We start from the raw sequence: 23359 nt of genomic DNA, 5'->3' as shown, positions 1-23359 counted from the left end.
TCACATTTTAACACTCTAATACCAGTCATTACTCACTTCGTGGAGATAATATGCCAAAAAAAAAAAAAAAAAACTTTTACAAAAACTTTTAATTACAGACTAATAACAACAATTGATTTACACTTAAACATATTACTCTAGATCAGGTTTATCAAGAACAGTAAAGTTGCAGTAATGGTATGAATGTCAGTGTATGAGATGATGCACTGTGTTGGCTGATATGGAACTAAAACAACTAAATTCATGAATATACAAGAGAACAGCTGTAGAATAACTGTCCACTGTAGTGACCACTATGCATGAAAGGGTTAAATTAAACCCACTCACTCTTGTTCTTTTCCATGCGCAATCCATAAACTTCAACATTTCCTACAGTTTCCCCGGTCAATGGTTTCCCCCCTTATTGTCTTAACCTGCAGGTGGCGCTGTTTAGCCCAAGTTTACAGCAGAAGAATCACACAAAGAGAGAAAACGTGTGTGAGCGCATCAACACTCCCATCCGCACACAGTCAGGAGCAGGAGCACATTGTCCCAAAGCGCAGACTGGAGGATCCACCGGACTTCTGCAACGCGTCATAAACAACTGAACCTCTTTTTTTCCCCCCTTCTTTTTCTTTTGTTTTCCTTGAACGGGCTGATTTCCGTGATGCTGACCGGAGAGTGTGAGCGCAGATCCGCACCGGCTTCTCACTGAACGACACCTGCTCCCCCCTCCACCTCCACCTCCTCTCTCTCTCTCTCTCTCTCTCTCTCTCTCTCTCTCTCTCCTTTGCTCTGTCTTTTGTCTCTGGCATCTCTGCGGCTCCGGCTCTCCAGAAGGAGGAGGAGCAGGGTGTACCTGACACCTCCAGCCGCGCTCCTCTCCCGCACAAACAGCCCGGAACGCACGGCTCACACAGAGTTCACCACCGGATCTCCGCGCACTCCGGAGAGGAAAAAAAAAAACAAAAAAAAACTCTTAGAAATAAAAACCAAAACAAAACACTGACAACTAAACCCTCCGAGAACTTGAATCTCACGGACCTTACATCTCCGGGATTTTGCGGACTGTTTTGCTGCTCCTGTGAGGAAACGGACTACACCTCGGAAGATGCGTCTCCCGGTGCTCGTGTGCGCCTTGGCGTGTCTGTCTGCGGCACCGGGCCCGGCGGCCGGGGCGGACCGGAGCTGCGCCGACCTGCGGCAGTTCTACACCGGCAAAGGATTCACTCTTGCCGGGGTACCTCAGACTGAGATCTCTGGTAAGTTTTCACGAAAATTCCTACAAAAAAAAAAAAGCGCATTAAACCCAGCACCTAAGAACACTTACCAAGTCACTTTTTCCTTATAATTATCAAAATATGAATTATAAACTTACATGAACTAATCTTTTATTAACCTACCTCATAAATATTGCCCAATGTGACATACTCAAGAATGTCTTGTTTTTTTTAGATTTAATTTTTTAATATCTCTCCCATGATAACAATGTGATATTCCTATGGGGATTAATAGTGTGTGTGTGGGAGGCAATTTTATTGAATTTTCTAGGATTAAATTTAACAAAGGGTTACAATGAGGATATTGATTTGAATGAGGATACCATTCATGCCATAAACCCACACATAAAGCTTGATTACCTCGGTTTCTTCTGAGCTTTATCTACTTTTACTGGCCCGAAAGGCATATTCAATTGGTTCATATTTCTTACTGTGCATTGCCTTTAAATGATTCTATTTTCCATTTTCCTCACTGAGCACTGCCCTCATGTTAAGTGAAGTGTTCCCCTTCTCTAGACTATCCTGCACATCTATATTAGAGTCCTTTCTGGGCCATTTTCATTGTTTGCTGAGGGCACTACTGCAGGTGGGTGTAAGCCATGTGTCTTGTGGAGCTATTACGGTTTATTCAGGGCATTTATCGTAGCATTGCAGGTGTGAACAGCTTTTAATACTAACGCCAGAAAAAAATATAGAGATTTGTTTTCTCCCCCTGGCTAACCCCATGTTTAATAACAGTATACTAAGGTATTTTTTCATTGTGTCTTCTGTGCAGGTGTGGTGCATGCTGCATGTGTGTGACTCAGTAGATGCTGAAATAGCCAATTTTGTCATTTGCATAAACTAATAATTTAGGCAAGCCCTGGGTAATACCCTATAACAGCTATGGCTCAGCAGCTTTACAACTTAAGCTGCTGTAAGAAAGTTGAGTCAAACCAGAGAGGAAAGTAAGATAGCATTTGGGATAATCATTCTGTTCTTGATTCCTGATACCCTTTCTTGTCAGTCAGTCAGTCAGTCAGGCAGGCAATCATGCATTTAATCAATCAGTCAATTACCCAGCTGGTCAGATAATCAATCAGCTGGAGATCCAGGCAGTCAAGCAGTCAGCCAATCAGGAAGCCCGTCAGTCAGTCAATTGGTCATCCAGTCAGACATTACATATCAGTCTGCTATCTACGTCCTCAAATGCTGATTAAACTGTCTTAGCCTCTGGGAAAGTACAGATAGGACATGTGAAATTGAGTTGTTCTCCCCCTGTAAGGTGCTCATGTGTCACTCTGTCTTCACCTACAAAAAAGCCACAGCCTCTCAAGGCGGACATGAAAAAGAAAAGGGGATTGAGGAGTTTGTTTGTGCTCGCCATGGTTGTGGTTTGATTTGAAGGTCATTTCATGTAGTGTCAATGAAAAAGGCTGTCTTCAGGCATTCGGGCAGGGCGGGCGGGTGGGTGATTCAATATTGTTGCTGTTTGTTCGTGGGCCTGTGTGTAGGAGCCGCCAGAGTGACAGACACTAGGCAGAGACAGACAGAAACAGACACAAGTGGAAAAAGAAAAGAGAGACCGTGAGGTGGGGTGACAGAGATGGAGCATGAGAGTCAGTCAAGGTCCCTGTCTGTGATGAGCCTGGACCAGACACGGGGCACTCCCCCCCCCTCCCATTCCATTAAAAACTCATCTTTTATTGACAGATGAAAAACACAATGCTTCAGTCACTTGGACCTTGATCTGCTCTAGTTATTTGAGCAACAGTCCTACCTTCCCAGACCTCATTAAAACTGACATCCAGATAGGAATAGAAAGATGGCAACAGGCAGCAGTATTTCCCTGAACGGGGTCTCCTCTATCTTTTTCATCTCAGAGACCCAAGGTTGGTAATTTTAGCTTTTTCCGTTTAGAGATAGATAGAGGCTGCTCTGCACTCGTCTCGGTGTCGCTTTTGGAGGATGTAAGTGTTGGCCACGGCTCTTCGTGTAAACATAATTTCTTGGCTGCTGGCTCAGGTCGTCATGTTTACATTAGGAAAGACCCCACTGATGCCAAAAGTACTTGTTCAGTCATATTTTGCCTGTTTGCCCTTCTTTTCTTTATCTGAGTTTGCAAGTACGTAAAACAGGATCCAAGTCTTAGGAGCTGGCTACTTGAATAATGGGTCCGTGTTGAATGAGTGAAGGTAGATCTTTTTTGTTTTTTTATGACTTGAACTTTATTAACTTTACCTTTTTTTAAGAAAAAAAAAATAGACCTTACATAATATAAATTTCCACACGTTAAGCCAGTTATCAATGCAAGTACACTGAAGACATGTGGACAATCTCAAACAAGACAAAACATAAAATAATAAAGACGATGCCTACAGTACACATATACACGGTTACAGCAGTCATTACTTATCACTAAGTCCAGTTCAAATTCTTGAGCTGGATGCGTTATTGACCTATGTAGGAAAAGTCCATTTGTCGTTGTAATCATCTACTTTATTGAACAGTCTTTACAATAATCTTTCAAATGCTGCCACTCGACCAAGAGAGGTATGGCGCTGGGGGGAAAGTTGGAGTGGATGGGGCCTTCCACTCCCTTACTAAGAGTTTTCTCCCCAGCATGATGGCAGTTTGTACCCATTGCGCAGGAGAGGAGGGCAAAAAACTCAAAACAGAAGGATTCCCTAGCACATAAAGCCTGTTAGTAAAGGGAATACCCTGACCAACAACTTTCTCCACTACAGTGTGAACCGAAGACCAGTGTTCCTGGACTTGGGGACACTCCCAGAGCATATGCAGAAGTGTGCCATTGTCATGCTGGCACTTCCAACAGGCGTCAGTACCTGCTAGTCCCACCTTCTGTAACCTAGAAGGCGTCCGGTATACTCGGTTTAAGATCTTAAAGGACCAATCTTAATCATAATTTTCATACACTTAAAAATTCTACTCTACTCATCTTCTGAGAAGCGAAAGTAGATAAAAAAAAAAAAACAAGGCCAGTTTACCGATGTTAGCATTTACTTGTGGCACCCTCACTTAAAATGACATAATGTGAGTATTTATCACAAAATGTAAAGTGACTTGTCAATACACCTGATTTCTGATTCCATTTTCATTGGTAATGGTAGTGAAAACAGCAACTCCCATGATTCCACATGACATCATAACATCATCTGCTGCAGAGAAACAAAGTGTCAATGGTGAGAGAAAGATAATGATTTGATCCTGTTTGATCTGTGCCACTGTTTACACATATGTTTGTCTATGTAGAAGATAATTTCACTCAAAGTTGCAGTTCTTGGCAGCGATGGTAAAGAAACATCGAGTTTTGTGTTAAAAATAGAAAATGCTCAATGAACTGCATGTCTCGTCGTATGTGACACGTCACTAACACTGAAACAACTGCTGCTTTGGCACATTTGACATTGATCTTTGACAGTGAGGTGAAAAAGTCGGAGAAAAGGTGAAAATTACTACAGTCTGTAACCAGAAGCTGTTGAAGCTGCAGAGGAAACTTGAGATTCCTGGAAAGAGTCTGTTACCATAATGTTACCTTGACAACTTTTTGATCTATATATTTTTTTTCTATGTAGGTGTTTTCACAGTTTGATACTTCAGCAGTTTTTTTCCCTCAAACTCTGACTTTCTTGACAGGTAAAAAAAAAAACATTTAAATGGACAAAGATCAAATATGCAAATGGTGGAATAATTCAAAAGGGATCAAAAATTAATCATCTCTCACCATTGAGTGCAATGCAGTTTTTTTTCCCAAAATAAAATCCCATGGGGCAGGACTTCAGCTCTTTATGTGTTTTGTTACTGTCATGATTGAGAGACCCTGTAGTGCAGAAATCACATGTGTATTTAAGTCTTCCACTGATTTCATCCAAATAAGCCACACAAGTTTATGCAACTTCTTTTAATGCTGGACATGTCTGGTTCGGTTTATATTCTGTCTGTAGCTATGAGTTATCTCAGCTTTATTTATACCTTATACCAGTGGTTACCAACCTTTTTTTTAGCTTGTGATCCCATTTTAACATCATACATTTCTGGCAACCCCAGAATGGAAACATTTTTTTGCTAAAATTAATTTGTTGTTGATCATGTGATAGTTTGCTCTACTATGTTGCAAACATTAATTTTAGACGACATTTAGTCTATATAATGTCTATTATTATGGACAGAGGCAGAAAACCCAAGTTGAAATTACTGCACAAAGTGAGAATTTTATTTTCTTGGTCAGGATATGTACAGTCAGTCCAGCTTATATTTACAAGACTGACAATTAATACTGAAAAAAACGTAACTCCAACTATGAATTATGAAAGCGCTGCAGCATCTTAAACCGTCCACAATGAACATTTGAAAGATAAACAGTACCACAGTGCTTCAGTTTCAGCTTCTGTCTTTTATGTATGGTGATTGTCTCTCTCAACTCACCATATATATTTTCATTAGTAAGTTTTTATTAATTTTTTATCAATTACTAGAAATTTCAGGTGACCCCATTAGAATTCCAGGTGACCCCACGTGGGGTCCCGAAACCCAATGTTGAAAAACACTGCCTTACACATATATATGAGACAAAAGGTGATGTTCTCAATTTTCTGTCAGTCTTAGTTTCTATGGTCACAAGTTATGGGTAGTGACCGGAACCACAGGGCTGTCAATACAAGCAGCAGAAACGGGTGGCTGGGCTCTTCCTTAGAGATAGGGTGAGGAATTCAGCCAACCGAGAGGAGCTCAGACTACAGCCACTGTTCCTCCACATTAAGATGATCCAGCTGAGATAGCTCATGCATCTGGTCACGACACATCCTGAAACCTCCCCAGGGAGGTGTTTGAGACATGTCCAACTGGGAGACCCCGGGGCAGACCCAGGACACGCTGGAGAGATTACTCTATGTTCCTTGGCTGGGCTGGGAACGCCTGGCTGTTCCTTGCAGGAGCTGAAGGCAGTGGTTGGGGAGATGGAAGTCTGGGCCAGATGATGGATGGGTGAATGGATGGATGGATGTGATCATGTAATACAAACTCAATTCCTCCCATTTTTACTGCAGGGAAACTATTTCGCTCCATAAACTCAGGTAAACATCCTTTTCAGAAGCCTAAAAAGTCACATACAAATTGAATCACATATGCTTGATTCCTATTATCACCCACTGTAGTAAACACATGCACAGATGTTTTAGCCCTGTGGCCTTCCTGTGCAAGCAAGCCCACATTTTTAGGAACAAACACTTTCCTAATGATTTGAGACAAGGCCCAGCTGTTGCCAGTCATGAGTGGTTCATGATTAGCATTGTGTGCAAAACAGTTGTGGAGAAAGTTCCTTCACTTTACTGACATTATTTAAATGATAAAATGTTGTACTCTGCAAGGCTGCACTGCATTTTAATAAAATACTTGACATTCAGTAGAAAAAAAAATCTTTTCATTCTTGTAGTTTGGATAAAATCTTTGTGAGAGAATAGAACTAAACCACTTGTGTGCACTTTGTGCAAACAGTTTTTGTGCCCTGTTTATAAATAAATGCCAGATTGTCATACCTGAATGTCTCTGATGTGTGAAAACCTTTGAATTGGTGCTAGAGAAGCATTCAAGTTTGATACACAAGATGATTTTTTCCAATAGCCCTGTATAAAAGGACCTTCATACACAATCACTGCTTTGTATTTGTTATTTCGAGGTCATTCTGGTATCACACAACACTTACTCCCTTGCTTATCTGAGCTACTACTATGATGCTCAAAAGTGCACAGAGTATTACGCTAAATTAGGAGAATATGGGCAGAAATGTTTGAACCCAAATGAACTTTCAAACCAGATTTCATGCAGCTACCAGTATACAAACAGGAATAAATGCATCTTGTTAATACCTTTTTGCTTTTTTCTCTATTTTTCTAACATTGCTGTGTTTTTAGTTTCATAGAAGACAGCTTACAAATGTACATTAAAGAAGCGCATAAAAAATCTGCGGTAATTTAGGCATCTGAAACCTAACAGGTGTTTATCAGATCTGGAAGATATACATAATGCATGTTATTTCTGGTGGAAGCAGGTTGTGAGACTTGTATTTGTAAGATAAGTATTCTTTGTAATATGACAAGCAGATGCTCTAAATTCCTCCAGACTTTAAAAAAGCCCTATTCTTCTCCCAGCTCACACCTTTTGTCCTATAGGTTTAACACCATGTGAATGGAAGTCGACTTTCCTGCTGTCTGCCTCTGTGTCTTTGTGCCTGGAAGCGATTTTAACGCACACACATTGTGTCTTTCACCTGGTCAATAGTTAAAGACTAGCTTGTCCTATAGTGTGTGTGTATGTGTTTTAAAAGTCAGTGAAAGCCAACACCTTCTCCAGGGAACACACTTAGTTTCATTCATACATGTATTGTCTGTGCAAGGCAGCACACACCCATATGATCATATGACATGCAGAAAAATGTACACACACACACACAGTATATATAACCTGCACGCTTCATATTCTGCGTTGGGAGGTGTCGGGTTTGATGCCTCTGTGTGTTTGTGTGTGTTCTGCAGCCTACATATTGGTTGTTTATCACTTTTGGTTGTTGCATTTTTCAAACAATACAGAGGAGGAGCGGAGCATATGTGTTTCAAATAACATGAGTTTAACACGATACACCTGGTTTTAGGTCAGATTACCAACAGATTAGGATACATTATAGCTTTAGTTACAAGTCAATAACTCTAACAAGGCTGAGTCAACATGGGACTCTCCATTCATTTACATGTATACAACTCCCATTTCTCTGTTGGGCGGATAAGAAGCACCCAGGCCAGTGCTGTAATTGTGTTTCATTGACTTTCTGTGAAAACATATTGTGATTAAATGGCCTTATTGCATTATCTTATTATTATCATATAAATCTTGTTTGTCCACATTTGGAGGATTCATTTTGTTTGCGCCAGCAGATCAGCAATCCATTTGTGCACCGTGAAATCCAAGCTCCTTTTGTTTTTATTTTCACGTCTAACCAGTTTGTTAGATTCTCAAAACGTCTGAGAAAGTTATGGGTAATGATACTAATTCAGTTGCAGGAAAAATTGAATTGTGTCGTCTCAAACTAGACAAAAAAAAAAGCTATGGAAGTCACTTTAAACTTCACAGTTTTGTGCAATGTATAGCACCTCAAAATGATTTCTTTCATCACTTTGACTTCAGTGTGTGTTTAAAGCTCCTTATGTAGTGAGATCTAACAGGAAAGTTTTCTGGAAATAGAAATAACTTCCCTTTAAAAACACATGGCCATTAAATCTGAGATAAATAAACAATACAGAATACCCAGTGAATAAGGATGAGCTTGGGGCGATGCAGGGAGCTGCAGCTAATCAGTTGTATAATCTGGAAAACATGGATTTGACACCTGCATGAATATGAATGGATGTTGGTGAAGGAGCTGCTTATTTACAGGCATGAATGGAGAGGGTGCTGCCAATCAGCTCCAGTAAACAGCCTCGGTGCTTTCCCTAAACTAATGCAATGCGCTCCGTCAATTATGTTTGTGGTTTTTCATACATGTAGTTGACATTTTAGTGTGTAAATATGACACAGTAATGTACATACAGTCTATTTCCTGCAAGTCGACTCAGATTTCATGATGTCTCGCGATCCAAAACCAGAAGCTTACTGTCAGAGATAACTACACAACAGCAAAATTTTGCTTATTTCTTATGGTAATCAGTTATTGTCTGTACACAAAAGAAAGAAGCTTTACCTTTTTTAACAACACAAAGTTAAAAGTGCACACAAAATGATCTGGACTTGGTTAATATGATGTATATCATGTGGTCAAAAGATCATATGATGATATTTTGAAGTAAAATCACAATCGACCACTTGAACATTGTCATGTTTTATAAAATACAGAAAAGTTGCAAATAAACCATAAGTTTTCCGCGTTTTCTCTGGTTTTTGGAGGCTTAGGTTGTGCGTAATGATTTTTTTGTTGTTGTATTTGATTCAAAATTCTACATTTTTACATCATTTTAGCCTGAAATTTTTACAATCTCTCAATGAAGCAAACAAAAACATCCACATTTTTGTACTTTCAGCTACAGTGTTTCTATTAATTACCTCGACTGCAGCGGTCTATTTTGCCGCGTTGGAGTTTAATCATGAATCAATAACATTTTCACACTAGCATAACTCTAAAGCATCTGCATCTAAATCAGACTCTGTGTACGTTTCAGTTCAGAGGCTGGACCTGCACCTGACCGATTTACAGTAATTCTTCATCATTATGTTTTCAACAGAGGCAAATCAACACATTACTCAAACTCTGCAAGTTAGATTGAGCTGAAACTGAACACTTTAATGCTGGCAGATGTTAAAATATTAATATAAGCAGACTAAAATAAACTCACTAATCTTGCGACTTCTGTTAATGACGTTAATGCTACAAACCCATTGGCCGGTGCCGCATCCCCTGTAATTATACTGATCCACAGGCCAATTGAAACCAATGTTAGCTGAGTAGGAAAATTTAGAAAACACCACTATTTTTTTTTTTTTTATGTCACAGTCTGTATGATCCCTCTGAAAAATCGATTATATGCCAAATTAAGATGACCACCATCTAAAATCATTTATGTACAGTCAGGTCTGTAAGAATCTGGACAGTGATTAAACAAAAATATGGCTTAAAAATTTAGGGTTTACAACTATTTTTAACTCAGTAGCTCCATTTTCAAGGGCTCAGTTGTATTAGGACAAACCATGATTGTTGTCAATAGGAGGATTTTGTTTAATACTTGGATTAAAACCTTCAGTGAACCCATGGACATCACCAGACACTGTGGAGATGCTTTTCCAGGCCTTTACTACAGCCGTCTTCAGTTGCTGCTTTTTTTTGTGGGTCTTTCTGCCCACAGTGTAGTCTTCTATATCTGACAAGCATACCCTAGTGCAGGGGTGTCAAACTCATTTTAATTCAGGGGCCACATTCAGCCCAATATGACCTAAAGTGGGCCGGACCAGTAAAATAATAGCAGTGAAAAAAGTAAAATTACATTATAAATATGTTTATGTCTACAAAGTTTCATTAAAAATATGATGAGAACCTGAAATATCTAAAGAAATATGAATGCAATTTTAACAATATTGTGCCTCTGTTTATCATTTAAACTTGTAAATGACAACTTACAGATCACAGTGGAGCTACTGATACACAAAACATTTAGAAACAGGCAGAATATCGGAAAAATTGCACTTAATTCTCTTTGGACATTTCATGTTGTTCATACAGTCGCGGAAAAAATTATTTGACCGCCCCTTATGTTCTTCAATTTTTTTGTTCATTTTAATGCCTGGTACAACTAAAGGTACATTTGTTTGGACAAATATAATGATAACATCAAAAATAGCTCATAAGAGTTTAATTTAAGAGTTGATATCTAACTATTTTCCATGTTGTCTTGAAAAAACAGAAATCACTTCAGTTCTTACATCAATATCTATGGCATTGTACTGACAAAAACAGTGCTTTTAGGCATTCCATGTTTTTTTCTGTCTGTTTTAGTCACATGATACATACAGGATTTAGTACTTGATTGCATAACCATTGTTTTTGATGACTTTTGATGGTCTAATAATTTTTTCCGCGACCGTATATTGTTCAGATTATTCACATTTTTTGTGAAAGGATAGTTTTTAAATGGATTCATTTTAGTTTTGGAATTGTCATTACTGAAAGGTTGTGATAGTATTTTACTAGTCTGATCCACCTCAGATTAAATTGGTCTGTATCCCTGATTGTTAATAACTTCAGTATAATTTTTGCATTTCACAAATTCATCCCACAGGCCGGATTGGATCCTCTGGTGGGCTGGTTTTGACACCTTTGCTCTAATGGGTTGACAGGTGACTGAGGGTCTTTGTATAAAATAGTTGTAATTCCCTAAATGATTAATGCAATATTTGTGTTAAACTCATTCAAGTCCACACTTCAGTCACATCTTGATTGTTTTATTTCCTATCCACTGTGGAGGCAAAATGACAAAACTAGTGTCACTGTCCAAATACTTTATTTATTTACCCAGTGTATCTTTATTTATGTCGACCACACCCCTGACCATTACGGAGATCCAATGTTTAATTGACTTTTAATTGTTTCTATATGAGGAAGAACTTACCTGTATAATAAATAATAAAATACATACACCCCGAAAGTAGAAGATTTTGACCATCTGGTCTAGTCCTAGATAACAGCATAAATGTTTTACTGTTTAATCGCCATATATCCTTGTGCATAGGAACGTTTACATATACAAGCGTTTGTGAGTGAGGAAATTGATACTGTCCATCATCTGCCACACATCACATGCCCACTCAGGCGATCACAGCAAATGCCACCAACTGGAACGCCAAACACACACACATACACACACACTTCTGTACCTTTGACATCCATCCTTTCCCCTGTTGTCTGTCTTATTCCTGGTTCCATCTATTGTTTTTTTAGCCAGGCCTCAGATGTTTGAGCACAATGTTGTGAATGTGTGTGTATGAAGGAGAGAGAGGATGGGGGGGTCTGGAGGAGAGGTTGGTTGGCAAGATCTGTTAAAAGCAGAGCTGTGAATCTTTCATGATGTCTGATGCAGCGACATAAGAGGGAAACAGGGAGAGATGGAGTTGAAGAGAGGGGAGAGGATGAGACGAAAGAGAGGAGACCAGAGGGAAGATAAGAACAAGAGGAAGGGAGCTCTGTCCTGTTTGCCTTTCCGCTGCTCACTCCTTTATACAGATGAGTGTCTCTAAAACTGGTTTGATAATTATAGCTCATATTTAATCTGATGCCCTTTGATTAACGGTATAAAAATGTTGCACTGATGAGTAAATTATTCTGCAAGGAAAATCTTCAACTGCAAGAATTAGCATATTTCTTCCATAAACATGCCAATAACTAGGAAAAAAAAATAAAAATAAAAATAAATAAATAAATAAATAAATAAATAAATAAATAAATATATATATATATATATATATATATATATATATATATATATATATATAAGCACAGCAATCCTCTTTAAAATGTGTGTGTAAAGCTGCATTAATGCATGCACATTGACATTCAAGGACTATACTGCTACTGCTATTATCCGGAATGACTGTTCACGGGTAAAGGTAGGAGATTAAACTCATCCGTTGCATTGCCAACATATAATCAAGTAATACTGATAAATGCTAGGGTCCCACAGCCTTCTGCTTCTTTATGATGATCACATATAATAGGAGTGGTAGGTGAAAAGGAAGAAAAGCACAAGGGAGCTAAAGCGCAAACCGTTCGATGCCTAAACATCAATCTTTGTGTCAAAAATCAATGCCATACAAACCAGTATAGCTTCTCGATAACCTCTGTGTGCATGTGTTTTTTTTGTTTTTTTTTATCTGCATCCCTCCCCCATTGCTTCTCCGGTTCACACCTCTTTTCCCAATTCCCACCCTTTAATATTCACTTCCTCCTCTTATCAGTCACTATTTTTACTTTCTCCTCCTCCTCTTCCTCCTCCCAGCTTTCGTCTCATCTTCCCTTCCTCTCTGAGACTCCAGCTGTTTTCTAAATGAAAAGATGAGTTGTTTGACTGATGTGGTGGACTGGTGGCATGTTTTATGAGTCAATGCTCTCTGACGCTCTGTGGGTCCCTATATGTACATAAACCCAGTGTGTGTGAGAGGGAGGGAGAATATGTTTCTCCATGCGTGTCTGGACTGAAGCGATAGAGATTTATTGGTATGTGTGTCAGTTGGATTAAGGCATTTACATAAAGTGAAATGAACTGTGGCCAGAACTGGTGCAGAACAAGTGCTTTCTGAGACAATTTGTCACCTAGTTGAGAGATTATCGAATAATAGAAACACAAAGTATGTTCTTTTGATTAATTGAGCAAATCATCTTTTAACTATACAAGTATGAAAATGTAATGATTAGTTCATTTGTTAGCCACTTAGCCTGGAAAAAGTAATTCCTCTTTAAGTTAAAAAAAATACCAGATTTCATAGGCTGAATGTTCTCCAAAGTGAGTATGTTTTTGCTGTGGTACGTCTTCCAAAAAATTAACATTTGTTGCTATAAAACATTACACTGGAAAAAATCTAAATCTTACCAAGTGTATTTTTCTCATTTCTTGTCAAAATATCTCATCACACTTAAAATAAGGGATAATCTTCTAAAGAGTAACTTTTCACTATGATATAAGAACTTATTTTTAGACAATAGATCTTGAAAATCTTATTTCAAGAAATCTTACTGAGATCATTTTCACTTGTTCCATTGGCAGATTTTTTTTTTTTTTCTTTTTCTTTTTTGCTTAATCCAAGCAAAAATATCTTGTATTAATTTTTTTTACTTGTTTTTAGAGGGGCATTTTTTCCAGTGTATGACTACTGACATGCAAAGTGGTATTAATTTATTAATTTATTTATTATTTATCTCATTACAATTGGACCTGTCAGTGGGTGCGATATATTAGTCAACATTTAACCATGAAGTTTGTGTGTTGGAAACAGCAAAATGGGAAAGAGTATGGATCTGAGTAACTTTTACAAGGGTGAAGTTGTGATGGTCAAATCACTGGGTCAGAGCATCTCCAGATCTTGTTCATTCCTAATATAAAGTGTTTTGTACCTCCCAAAAGGATCTAAAGAACAACCAGATCTCAGCCAATCCAGCTTAGTCATTTTTGTTCATTCTTTTGACAATTTTCTTTGTATTTGTTTATTTTATTGATTATTTTGCTCATTTCTGTCAACTTTATGGATTATTTTCCTCATCTTTGCCCTTCGTGTCGATTATTTGGTTCATTTTTTTTGATTATTTGGTTATTGTGATTGTGTTGATTGTTTCTGTATTTTTTTCATTTTGTCAATCATTTTGCTAATTTTTAGTCAATTATTGTCCTTTTTGTTGATTGTTTCTTCATTTTTGTTTTGTTTGTTGGTTATTTCCTTCATTTTGTTGATTGTTTTACTCATTTTTATTTGTTGTTGAGGTGTAAATAGCCCTGAACATCAAATCACAGCTTTTAATGTTGAGATGGTGATACCAGACAGAAAGATAGAAGAAACAGTAAACAAACTCGTACAGTCCTGAAATCATGAGAATCAGAGAGTAGAGAGGTAGGCCTCTATGGATTGGATTTATTTATTCAACACCTCCCACAGATGATCAGTTGTCCTCAGAGTGGTCATGTCCTTTCTTAGTCCATTTTTGGTCAGTACTAACAAGACCAGACTAGGCCAGGAACACCCAAGAAGACCTGTAGTTGTGGAGATGTTCTGACTCAGTCATCACTGTCATAATATGGACCAGAGTCACTCAGTTACTTCCGTTGCTCATTTTGCTGCTTCCAAGGCATCAGCTTTAATGACTAAATTTTCATTTGCTGCCTAATACTGTATTTCCAACCCAATAAAAGGAACCATTGTAATGAAATAATCAATACGTTACCACTTCTCCTGTCAGTGGTCACAATGTTGTATAAGCTACGACTAGAGGTGGGTCAGTTTATGTTCTGCTGTTCTAGGTTGGTGTAAGCAGCTTAAGATGATTTGTTGTCAAATTAAAGTCCTGCATCAGTAACCTGTGTTGATGACATCATGGCGCAACTTATTTTGAATCAGTAATAGTTCATTTGGCGTCATGTATGTGATGAATATGATGTGAGTAATTTATGGCTTAGCTGATCCTGTAACATGAAGATCACTGTAAAGGAGGGTTTGAGGTGCACATGGTACATGCTTTTTCTGTTTGCTAGAAAGTTCAGGTGTTTTTTGGGGTAATGACGAGAAGAGGGCAGATGTAGAATTCTAGAAAGGAGAGGGTTGGATTTGAAACTCACGAAAAGATGAGCTAAAAACGATAGATGGGGCAGCATCTAAAAAGTAGAAAGACATGGCAGAACTAATTAATTTACTTCAGTAACTTCACATAGCCAAACTTTTCAGAGCTGTGAAAGCACCAGACAGTGGCCACTTCACTGCTGCTTTTCATTATTTAGTGTTTATTTACCAGGTGAACTGGAGTCTCTACAGTCTCATTCTGAGACTCTGACAGTCTCATTATTTCCACTCAGGAGCATCTGCACAGTGGATACCCAGTAGTAAAGTTCACGACTGGTTCAGTCCAGTCGTAGACTTGCTCAGGAATTACTTAGTCTACCATGAAGAGAATAACAATGGCCTGTTGGAGACCATCAATGAAATGATTCATTGTTAAAATAATCTGAGCAACAATTGATGAAGGTAATTCCTCTGGCTTGTACATAAAATGGAAAATGTCTAGTTTTTAGGGGTATAACGGTGCACTCGTTTGTACAGAATCATTTTGGTTCAGGGCCTTCAATACAGCATGGACGTGTACTGAACGAATACATGTAGCCTATGTGAACAACACAAACACTTGCTTCAAGTTTCCACACAAACCTTGAAGCGGAACGCACACAGTATGAGCATGGTGACGGCAAGCAGAACCCATGTGTAGGGTTTCCTCAATATAAATTCTTGCCCCCCCCCCCCCAAACAAAAAAAAAAAACTACTTTATTCTGAAGCCGGGGTATCAATAAAAGGGGGGGGGGGGTGAACATCACAGCAAAGAGTATAACAGAGGCACAGAAGCTGGGTCAGACGTTTGAAGCATGTTAAGTTTCACTTTCAGTTTTTGGTAGTTACAGAGCACCCCACACACACACACACATTGGTCTCCTTCACTGTACTGAAAACATACCGGACTGAATTTTTCTGTACCGTTACACCCCTACTAGTTTTCCTTATTTTCCATCACAGCAGATGGTACTGTATATCATTGTGTTTTGGCCTGCTACTTTGGGAAAAAAACAAACTAAAAAACAATAAATGTAGATATGCCAGTCATGATGTTTTTATTTATTTATTTATTTTGTGGACAAAGCCAAGAAGAAAATTGTATTTTTTTTTTATAAGTTGGTAAACTTAAATCAAACAGAAGGCAGAGGATAACTGGTGGAGTAACGATACCAAGTGTTTCAGGGATGTTAACAGACAGGTAAACACAGCAACAACACACAACGATGGGAGATCCAGGCTGAACTGAGAAAAAGAGTGTTACCAGGCTAGGGTGCACAAAATACTGTAATCAGTGTAGGAAAATGGTAAAAATTGTACTTTGTCCTGAAGGAGAAACGCCATATAATCATGACAAGCATGTTCTCCCACTTCCAAGAAGTTCTAGAGTAAAAAAAAAAAGATTACTATTAAAGTCACAGTAGTTTTTAGTTAGTTTTTTTTCTTTTTCATTAAATCCAATGTTCCCCCTGTGTTCACTTGTTTCGTGTCTCCATCATTTGCCATGCCTATTTCTTATTTTCGAGTAGAGCCTGAAGAACGCTAGCTTTTCCTCCTGCATCTAATCTTTGGGCAGTTTATTAGCTTCAATGAGATGATGAGAAAGTAATTTTCTTCTTCCTGCTGTGATTTCACTGTGCACACAGCACCAACAACAGCCAGCCAGAGGCACATGCATTACTGTGACACAAAGTATGATTAGATGCACTGATTTATCATCTGAATACCATGTTTTCCTTCTTGACTGTCCTAATGGGACTAAGACTAGTTCAGTTCTTTGTCAAGTGTTTTGCCTGAGTTATGCATGTTAATGTGCTGAACTGTGTGTGCGTGTGTGTGTGTGTGTGTGTGTGTGTGTGTCTCTAATGTTAGTTCAATGTGGATACTGAACCAAGTCAAGTGCATTGATGTAAACTATTAATGTAGCCTGCTAGCTATTAGCAATTTAACAATTATTTTACAAATATTGACAAAAGTGATACAATAATCAGATGAATTGTCAGTTTAACCGTTGTGTCAGCCCTGAGTTTCGTTTTAATTTTAACATGTTGTCATGTTTTATGAGGCCTAAAATGAACATTGTGAGCAGACTACTTCATTACTTTTAATAAATTATTCCTACAGTAGCAGTAGCGAAACAGATTATTCTCTGAAGCTTTTTGATCCATACACGTAGTTGATCATTGCATCCATGGTCACGATAAGCAGCTCTCACTGTAATAATTAGTTGAATCCTTAAAGTGATTTATTAATCACACATCTTGTCCAACAGAGTTAAAGTAATGCATTTTTGTCATTTTCTTTGTGCATATTTAATCAATGTTCATTATGTTCATCTGATAATGAAGAATAATGGAGCTGCCCATATAGAGTTACCTACCTTGCTCTCCCAGGCCTTCAAAGGAACCAATCTTGAAGTATTTTTAATAGCCTTACATGACAGTGAATAGAGATGACAGTAGAGGATGTGTCAGCTTAGTGCTTTAACCCTGCACGGATTCCTACTCGCAGTTCTGCATAATAACTGTCATGCATTGCAGTTTGTAATTTCAGGGAAGGACACGAGTGTAGCCTCCTCAGTGTATTATCTACAGACGTATTAGAGAGAGTACAGTGAGGCATTACTGTGCTCTGCCTTCCATCCCACTAACCTTTACAGTCTGACACACCAGTGCAGAACTACTTCCTTTGAGCACCGGGCTTCTTTTAACTCTGCTGTTATTATTAGGTTTTTACCAAGGTACATTTTTACTATATATACTTCAAAGTATTTCAGAGTACTTCTTTTATAGCAATGCATGTTAGTCCATCAAGATGCATTTTCAGCCACCTGAAACCAAAAAATAGCATTGTATATAAAAAGATTCTTAATGGTCAAATCAGCACGTTGAATGAGTAACTGTACATTGGCTCAGTACAGTCACCAGGGGAGACATTACCACAGCTAATCACATAGTAGTTTATAAGTATTTTCATCAAACCCCAGCAGGGCCTTTAGCAGTTTTATTGCTTGAATGATGTCTTTGGAAAGAAAATAAAGTCATTCTGAGCTGTTGCCACATAGAGGATGTTTCAGTGTCCTGACTCAGAGGTTACAGCGTCTCTCACAACACACAGAGCTGATGGGATCAGTCGTAGAGTATTATCGGAGGGAGATCTCAGAGAGTGTGACTAGGTGTTTGTGGCAGGTGTATCTGTCATGGCTGTACAAGGTAAAACAAACAGACTTGGCAGCGGTTTCCAGTAGCAACCGAGAATGCAGATCATCTTTGATGCTTTACATGGCGCTGAAGTGGAAAGATAAGTGATTTTAATGCTCAGAAGAAGAGGATTTAAAAGGGTCAATCAATACAGGGCCATGATGCAGCTTATACCTCAAGTGTTCGCTCAGTCAAAGAGCACACAGACACACTAAGCTGCCACAAAGAGTTGTGGTTAGTTAATGGAGAACCTGAGACTAAAAGCTGCAAATAAACTCACTGTCACCATGTGTTTGTGTGTACTTGTGAGGCTCAGACACAAGGATATAATTAGATTGCAGTGAAAAGTCTATGCAAGCCTGTTGTGTTTTTGTGCATCTTACTGAGCGTGCTCCCTGAAGCCAGGATCTCTACCAGTTTTTTATCATTTTAACCTCCTGAGTGTCACCTCAGTGGCTAGTTCATGTTATTTTTTATTGTTATTTTTATGGCGTTTCTGTTTTATTAAATGCTTTGCCTTCGGGAGTGACAGAAAAATGTATTTGATTGAGGTGGCGAAGTGCATAAAAACAGCTCCTTGGCTCATAACATTTGGAAAAGTGTGGTATGCGTCATATCCTGACGATACACCAGGGTGTACATATGACTTTATATGAGTTTTCAGAGCATACCACACTTTATGCTCCAGCTCCAGTACTGAACTTGCACAGCATACCCACAGGTGCCATGGGAATTATAAAAATGAATGTCTTCCATGCTGAAAAAGAAGGATTTTGCATTTTGTGTGTGATTACAAAAGCTTTATCAGTCGTGTTGCACAGCGCCATAACGAAAGATTTTATTGAGAACATTTTCATGACATTTTGCTGACTTTGAGACTTTGGGACAAACTTGAGTGCTTATTGTGTATTGGGCACATTTCCTTCTTTTCCCCAAAAAACAACAACACTGTAAGTCATCATAAGTGTGTTAAACTGATTCTTACTCATATTATTGTTCCAGGACTTTATCTTTGGCAAAACATTATCGGAAAGCCACATGCCACAGCATACAAACCTGATTAAGATCCTAAATTAGAAAAGTGTGACTAGAAACTGGACCAGGTTTTTGGACTTCATCAATGCTGTTTCAGTTTAGACGTGGACTGGAAATCTGGAAGGTCACAGCATATGATTCACATCAGTTCTGTACTCAAACTACTCAGTGACTGTTATGCACTGTGGAGACATTCTTGTCTTGGAGGAGACCGCTCCCATCAGGATTTAACTTGGTTCCCTTTCTCTATCATACACCACTGATAACTGTTTGGCATGAGAAGGTCCCAAATATTGAAACAGCGTTGACAGTAAAGTCACGGTCAGATGGTTTTGAAATGGATTTATGCTGCTATAACTTTTAACTCTGCAAAGTCTAACATAAAAACTAATTACTAACTACATTTGCACATTAAAATATCTTTGTATGTATATAGGGCTGGGTGATTTGGAGAAAAGATCTTATGATGATCTGAATCAGAATTATTTCACCTCAGACTAAGTATTCCTCAACTTTACTCTAGTTTCTGGAGGTTTAGTCTGTGTGCTGACTTTTCGTTTTTGTCTATGACTAGAAACTGCATTTTTCATAACTTTGGATTGAAATTCTTAAAATATTTTAACAGTATCTAGGTGACATTTTCCCATACACACAGCTACTCACCTGTTAGAATTTGTGTATTAGTAACCTTTTAAGCACCAAAGTTACAATATTGTTACAAGCAAAATAAATGAAAGAGAAACACACACTCAACACAATTGAATATTTAGAAAAGAAAAAAAACCCTCTGGCATCTAAAGGGTTAACAACAAGAATAATGTTCATTCTAACATGACTCTTGAGCATCTATGTAAATCAGACTGACTGTACATCGGAGTTCAGAAGCTGAGCCCACAGCTGACAGACTTACGATAATTCTTCATCGTGATTTCTTCAACGATGGCAAAACAACACAAAAAGTCTGCCAGTCAATGCAGACTGAACGTAAACACTTAAGTGCCGACAGACTCGAAGGTATCCCAATAAACGGACTGAATTAAACTCATTAGCATAGCGACAGTAATACTACAAAGCCATGAAGATCTTTGCCATAGGTCAGCGCAAGGAAGGCCATCTGTAAAATACTGGATTCATACTGAGAATCAAACATTTAATGAAAAATGAAACCAAGGAAAGTACGAACCTTTTATCAATGCAGTTTTTTTGTTTTTTTAAGGACACAATCCTTTTGAAAAGTACATTGTGAGACAAAATAAGATTGATTTTGGTCTAAGATTGTTTTGTACAGAAGTCATATCAAATGTTTACAACAATGTTCAGAGTCAAATACTTAATTTTATTTAATACAAAGGCTTATTTGCCATGGTGGCTCCTTGTAGTTGATGCTCATGCTGGATCTGGCAACGCCTAGTCTGGGGAGGAGGCAGAGGGGATACCACGCTCTACAGTATTTTGAATGTGATTGCAGTACCAGTTTTGGCCACAATCCCACATATGAATCCTTGAAAACTTATTTTAAAATGATCTGACATGTAACATTATTGTTTTGATTATATATTATGAGAACTACAGCTTCATAACTTTGCATTTTCCTTAGTGAATGTATGTGTGAATTGAAATAATATGGGTGTGAATAAATTCTGACTGCATAAGGTTATCGTCCGCTTCCTTTCTTGCCACTTCATTCCAAATCCACATGGTTTTACCTCAGCGGCTCTGATCATGTGGTCGGTGCCACATTCATTCACTTTCACTTCTCTCCTGATATTGAAGATTTGACCTGGAAAAGGCTGACCTGGGGCTGTGACCTAATGTTCCCCCGCCGCAGAGATTTGACGCTCCCCGCTGAGAAAGACCAGCGACGGAGAATCTGCCCCTCATGTGCCTCTATTAACCCCACCCCCATCACACCGACGTATACAATCCCCACCTTTTGTTCACCACCTTCCCATCACTACCACCAATGCTGTACCACTGGATTAGCGGCTGTTGACTAATCTCCCACTAATCCTGGTTTGTTAATCTACGTGTTAACGGTTCTTAACACACAGTTTGACAGCCAACACACTGACCTTGCCATTGAAGGAATAACACACACTTGGATATTCCACAATCATTTTCTATTGTGTTTTTTTGTCTTGTTCTTGTTCAGCATGTTTCTACTTGAAGAACAAAAGTCTCCTTTCAGTTTGCTGGAGTGTAATGCAAAATCCTGTTTGGGGTCAACTGTAAATATGAGATAATCCTGGCAGTCAAAGATAGCTGACTTGATCTTTACCCCCTACAGTATTATCCGCATACTTGAACGAGCGTGCACACACTTTGTCTCAGTTCGTAGCGTGGCGCACACCATCAGTTGGCACATGTTTTTTTACTGACTGAGTGAAGGGGAGTAAAAGTAGTACTTACTTTAAGAGCCTTTAACTACTCCCAGAAATGACATAGAATTATGGTATTATACGGTGAAGTTGGTGCCATGTGAACACACACATGCATCCACATGATGGGCAGCAGCAGACAGGGTTTGACTGGGGAGGTGGTGTATTTTTAGTCCTGTAATGGTATAAAAGAGGGAAAGGTTCACCCAAATCACTATCTGCCTCCTATCACCCTGTCACTGTCTCCCAGTCTGGACCTTTTGCTGTTTTTATCTCACATTCTTTTATTGTTTTCTTCCCTTTTTGCTATCTGGTTTTTTTTAATTTTTTTTTTATCATCCTCACTAGTTTGGTCTCGAAAGTGAATGTACAGTATATGAATTAAAAATGCAACAATGAACTGCTGAATCAATTACCTGTCTACTATTACATGAGATAGATAGATGGATGGATAGATGGATAGATGGATAGATGGATAGATAGATAGATAGATAGATAGATAGATAGATAGATAGATAGATAGATAGATAGATAGATAGATAGATAGATAGATAGATAGATAGATCTGAGATGCACTGCAGAATGAAATTTTGATGCAGGGTAAACACTAAAAAAAAACAAAAAAAACACCTGGGATAAAATAAGTTATAAAATACTGATGAGGTAGTCTTGAATATATAAATCTATAACTGAGAGAATAATAAATATAAACATTGCACCCAGTTTTGGTAAGTGATAAGTGTTTGGAGCAATTTAAGAAATATTAAATTCTGACACGTCTCTGGACCTCATATTGACAATTCAAGTGAGCAGCCACCAAATGCAAATTCAACATTTTTAATTACCACCAGACATTTTTATCTGCCTCATTTTGCATTTTGCAAGAATAACCAGGAAAGAAATCATAACTAGACATGAAGCTGCTCATCAGTCAGTTGTCCAATTACTTTTGAGGCTGAAAATGGAGGAGGACAACATTTAAAAAAGGTTATAATTTTTTTTTATTAATTTTTTTGTACAACTCCTTGAATAACAGCTGAAAGTCCAAACTTCAATCACATCTTGGTTACTTCCATTCCAATCCACTGTGGTGGTGTACAGAGGCAAAATTACACAATTTGCGTAACTGTCCAAATACGTTTTTACTTCCAAATTGCTGTTTATACCTAAAACTGCCATATGAATCAAATTAACCAGTGCACTATTTCCACTTCACACCAACATACTGTCATTGTATTAATTCTCATCACTAAAGAATGTCTCAAATCATAACAATTTATTGCACATTAGAGGTAAATATTGACATATTTGTTTGGCTTTTAAATCCTATAAAGTCTCTTATTCATTGTAAATTGTTACAAATGCCATGACATAACATTGAAATCACCATATCCATAGTTTTATTCTGGATTTATCTTAATTATATTTGACAAAAAGGAATGGAAGGAACTCAAAACACTTTGAACAAGTTGAAAACTGGGGAGCTTCACTATGTTATTAAAATTACATTTGAGTAACAGCTGTATAAATCTTATAAATCTTACATGTGAGCAGTTCTTGTATTAAATGTGAACATACTGTGCTTTATTTACTGTGATAGTAAAATGGTGAAAAAAAAGACTTTTTCCATGATTTTAAAGGGGTTGTATTTTG

General features: G+C 38.1%; 1 protein-coding gene across 1 annotated transcript in view; it reads left to right on the top strand.

Moving 5' to 3' along the window:
• The first annotated feature begins 507 nt into the window (after positions 1 to 507).
• LOC115418296 (glypican-1-like) overlaps positions 508 to 23359 on the top strand; it is a 60397-nt gene continuing 37545 nt past the window's right edge. Inside the window, 1 exon segment of the mRNA XM_030132712.1 lies at positions 508 to 1241. Coding sequence (XP_029988572.1) covers positions 1091 to 1241 — 151 coding nt within the window. The 5' untranslated portion in view covers positions 508 to 1090.

Source organism: Sphaeramia orbicularis, chromosome 4, assembly GCF_902148855.1.
Source record: "Sphaeramia orbicularis chromosome 4, fSphaOr1.1, whole genome shotgun sequence".
NCBI lineage: Eukaryota > Metazoa > Chordata > Actinopteri > Kurtiformes > Apogonidae > Sphaeramia > Sphaeramia orbicularis.
Note: the sequence above shows the minus strand (reverse complement) of the source record. Positions and strands in the feature narration are given on the sequence as shown.